This window comes from Chrysemys picta, chromosome 1 (genome assembly GCF_011386835.1).
Source record: "Chrysemys picta bellii isolate R12L10 chromosome 1, ASM1138683v2, whole genome shotgun sequence".
NCBI classification, from domain to species: Eukaryota; Metazoa; Chordata; order Testudines; family Emydidae; genus Chrysemys; species Chrysemys picta.
Genome location: NC_088791.1, coordinates 355,008,829 through 355,012,688, shown reverse-complemented (window position 1 = coordinate 355,012,688; position 3,860 = coordinate 355,008,829). Strand labels below are relative to the sequence as shown.

The 3,860-nt window shown below is 47.0% G+C and overlaps 1 protein-coding gene across 1 annotated transcript; it reads right to left on the bottom strand.

Moving 5' to 3' along the window:
- Nucleotides 1-2,362: 2,362 nt before the first annotated feature.
- Nucleotides 2,363-3,361, bottom strand: LOC135972418 (olfactory receptor 52M1-like). Its single transcript, XM_065550423.1, has one exon. The coding sequence runs from the start codon at nucleotides 3,359-3,361 to the stop codon at nucleotides 2,363-2,365; it is 999 nt and encodes a 332-aa protein (XP_065406495.1).
- Between the last annotated feature and the right edge of the window lie 499 nt (nucleotides 3,362-3,860).

The following is a 3,860-nucleotide window of genomic DNA, read 5'->3' as shown; positions in this document are numbered from 1 at the left end:
AGAAAACACCATCCTGGCCACTATGGACGTAGAAGCCCTCTACACCAATATTCCACACAAAGATGGACTACAAGCTATCAGGAACAGTATCCCTGATAATGTCACAGCTAACCTGGTGGCTGAACTTTGTGATTTTGTCCTCACCCACAACTATTTCACATTTGGGGACAATATATACCTTCAAGTCAGCGGCACTGCTATGGGTACCCGCATGGCCCCACAATATGCCAACATTTTTATGGCTGACTTAGAACAACGCTTCCTTAGCTCTCGTCCCCTAACGCCCCTACTCTACTTGCGCTACATTGATGACATCTTCATCATCTGGACCCATGGAAAAGAAGCCCTTGAGGAATTTCACCATGATTTCAATAATTTCCATCCCACCATCAACCTCAGCCTAGATCAATCCACACAAGCGGTCCATTTCCTGGACACTACTGTGCTAATAAGCGATGGTCACATCAATACCACTCTATACCGGAAACCTACTGACCGCTACACTTACCTACATGCCTCCAGCTTCCATCCAGGACACACCACACGATCCATTGTCTACAGCCAAGCTCTAAGATATAACCGCATTTGCTCCAATCCCTCGGATAGAGACAAGCACCTACAAGATCTCTATCAAGCATTCTTAAAACTACAATACCCACCTGCTGAAGTGAAAAAACAGATTGACAGAGCCAGACGAGTACCCAGAAGTCACCTCCTACAAGACAGGCCCAACAAAGAAAATAACAGAACACCACTAGCTGTCACCTTCAGCCCCCAACTAAAACCTCTCCAGCGCATCATCAGAGATCTACAACCTATCCTGAAAGATGATCCTTTACTCTCACAGATCTTGGGAGACAGACCTGTCCTCGCTTACAGACAACCCCCCAACCTAAAGCAAATACTCACCAGCAACCACACATCACTGAACAAAACCACTAACCCAGGAACCTATCCTGGTAACAAACCCCGATGCCAACTCTGTCCACATATCTATTCAAGTGACATCATCATAGGACCTAATCACATCAGCCATACCATCAGGGGCTCGTTCACCTGCACATCTACCAATGTGATATATGCCATCATGTGCCAGCAATGCCCCTCTGCCATGTACATTGGCCAAACCGGACAGTCTCTACGCAAAAGAATTAATGGACACAAATCTGACATCAGGAATCAAAATACTCAAAAACCAGTGGGAGAACACTTTAACCTGTCTGGTCATTCAGTGACAGACCTGCGGGTGGCTATATTACAACAGAAAAACTTCAAAAACAGACTCCAAAGAGAGACTGGTGAGCTAGAATTGATATGCAAACTAGACACAATCAACTCCGGTTTGAATAAGGACTGGGAATGGCTGAGCCATTACAAACATTGACTCTATCTCCCCTTGTAAGTACTCTCACACTTATTATCAAACTGTCTGTACTCGGCTAGCTTGATTATCACTTCAAAAGTTTTTTTTCTCTTAATTAATTGGCCTCTCAGACTTGGTAAGACAACTCCCACCTGTTTATGCTCTCTGTATGTGTGTATATATATCTCCTCAATATATGTTCCATTCTATATGCATCCGAAGAAGTGGGCTGTAGTCCACGAAAGCTTATGCTCTAATAAATTTGTTAGTCTCTAAGGTGCCACAAGTACTCCTGTTCTTCTTTTTACTTAACAAGGTTTCTTTACGGGACATGTCATTCTATTACTAATGTATAAATAAGGGGAAAAGATTGAGATAATTGGACTCGTCTGGGGACTCTTTTGGACTCTCCCTCTGGATACATCTTGCGGTCCCCACCGGCAGACGGAAGATTTGGCCACTGGAAGCCTGCCGCTGTGTCACTTGAAAACCACCCTCAGCATTGGTAATTATAATTAGGTTTAAGTTAAAGCACTCTTGTGTTGTCCTGTTTGTGCCAGCCATCTATCGGTCGGACGGCTGTGTCTCCCCGATTTATTTCCTGACACCTCCTCGCATACAGTAAAGATACCAAGAGCTTTGGGTTGAAAGAACCTTGGGTAACAAAGGGAGTGGGGCCTCTGGGAGGTGGGACAGTGGAAGCAGCCTTGTGCAAAGATGTAGGGCGGGGGCAGGGCCTTTGGAAATAGGAAGGGCAGGGCGTGAGGACTCAGAGGTCCAGTTATCAGCAATTAGAAATCTGGACATCCTATGAGAGAATGAGTTGTACACAGAATGATTCCTCAACTTGCAACACTGTCACAGCACAATAAGGCCAGGAAAGCATTTAATGTCACTTTGACTGTCCAGTCAGTGAGTCACGGAAGGGGGCCCAGCACCATGTCACCAGCCAGCTCTGCACAGAGCTCAATCTGAGAGCCAGAGCACCAGGAGAAAACTTTAAGTGCCTTTATGAGTAAAGATCCAGAGAAGCCTTCCCCGGATCTGTTTGGTCCTCACCCCGTAGATGATGGGGTTAAGCATGGAGGGCATCAAGAGATAAACGTTGGCAATGAGAACATGTAAATGCAGGGGCACATTTTGGGCAAATTGGTACATGAGGGAGATGAAGAGACCTGGGATGTAAAAGGCTAAAATGACTAAAAGGTGGGAGCTGCAAGTCCCCAAAGTCTTGAGATGGGCATCCTTTGTGGGGAGGCTGAAGATGGCCCTGAGGATCTGGGTATAGGACACAGCAATAAAAATCGCATCCAGATCCATCACACATACTAGCACAAAGAGGCCGTAGTAACTACTAACACGGGTGTCGGCGCAGGCAAGGTTCACCACGGATATGTGCGCGCAGTACGGCTCGGGGATAATGTTGGTTCTGCAATATGGCCATTGCCTCGCTAGGAAGGGAAAGGGCAGGATGACTATGCTGCCACGCAGCACCACGGCCAGGCTGATCTTGGCCACCACGGGGTTTGTCAGGATGGCGGAATGTCTCAAGGGGTGGCAGATGGCCACATAGCGATCGAAAGCCATGGCCACAAGGATTCCAGACTCCATCACTAAGAAGCAGTGAAGGAAGTACATCTGGGTGAGGCAGGCACTGAAATTGATCTCCCTGGAATTGAACCAGAAGATGCTCAGCATTTTGGGAAGGGTGGATGTATGCACGACCAGGTCCGTGACTGCCAGCATGCAGAGGAAATAGTACATGGGCTCATGGAGGCTCCTCTCCATCTTTACAGTGAACAGGATGGTGAAGTTCCCCAAGATGGCTATGATGTACATGGTGCAGAAGGGGATGGAGATCCAGACATGGGCCATCTCCAGGCCAGGAATGCCCTGCAGGATGAAGGTGGAGGGGTTGGTGAAGTCGGTTGTGTTGGATTCTGACATGGAGTAGGGGAGAAGGTTTCCAACTCTGAGGCAGAACGGTGTCTCCTGCATGTACTGTACGTTCCCCTGACTTCCTGTATATGCCGAAGGTGATGGTTGCAGTCCAATATATAGGAAGGATGTAGAGAAACTGGAAAGGATCCAGAGGCGAGTGACAAAGACGATCCACAGGATAGAATGCAAGCCATAGGAGCAAAGGCTGAAGGAAACGGGTATCTTTAGATTGGAAAGGGAGGGTAAAAATAAAGGAAAGATGCCACATAGAGCAGGAGAAGAAGCAATGGGGTCAAACTACAGCACAGCAAATTTAGATTTAATCTCAGATAAACTTCCCAACCATAAGAACAGGAGAACAACGGAAGAGGCACCCAGGCAGGATGTGGAAAGTCCTTCATTAGAGGTTTTCAACAGGAGGCTGGATAGTCATCTGTCTGGGGTGGTTTAGACACAACAAATCCTGCATCTTGGCAGGGGGTTAGACTAGCTGATCCTCGTAGGACCTTCTCACCCTATGGCTCTATGATTTCTTGATATAAAATCTTAGCGCAGA

Excerpts from the sequence above, each read along its gene's own strand:
- LOC135972418 (XM_065550423.1), bottom strand. The coding sequence starts at position 3,361 with ATGCAGGAGACACCGTTCTGCCTCAGAGTTGGAAACCTTCTCCCCTAC.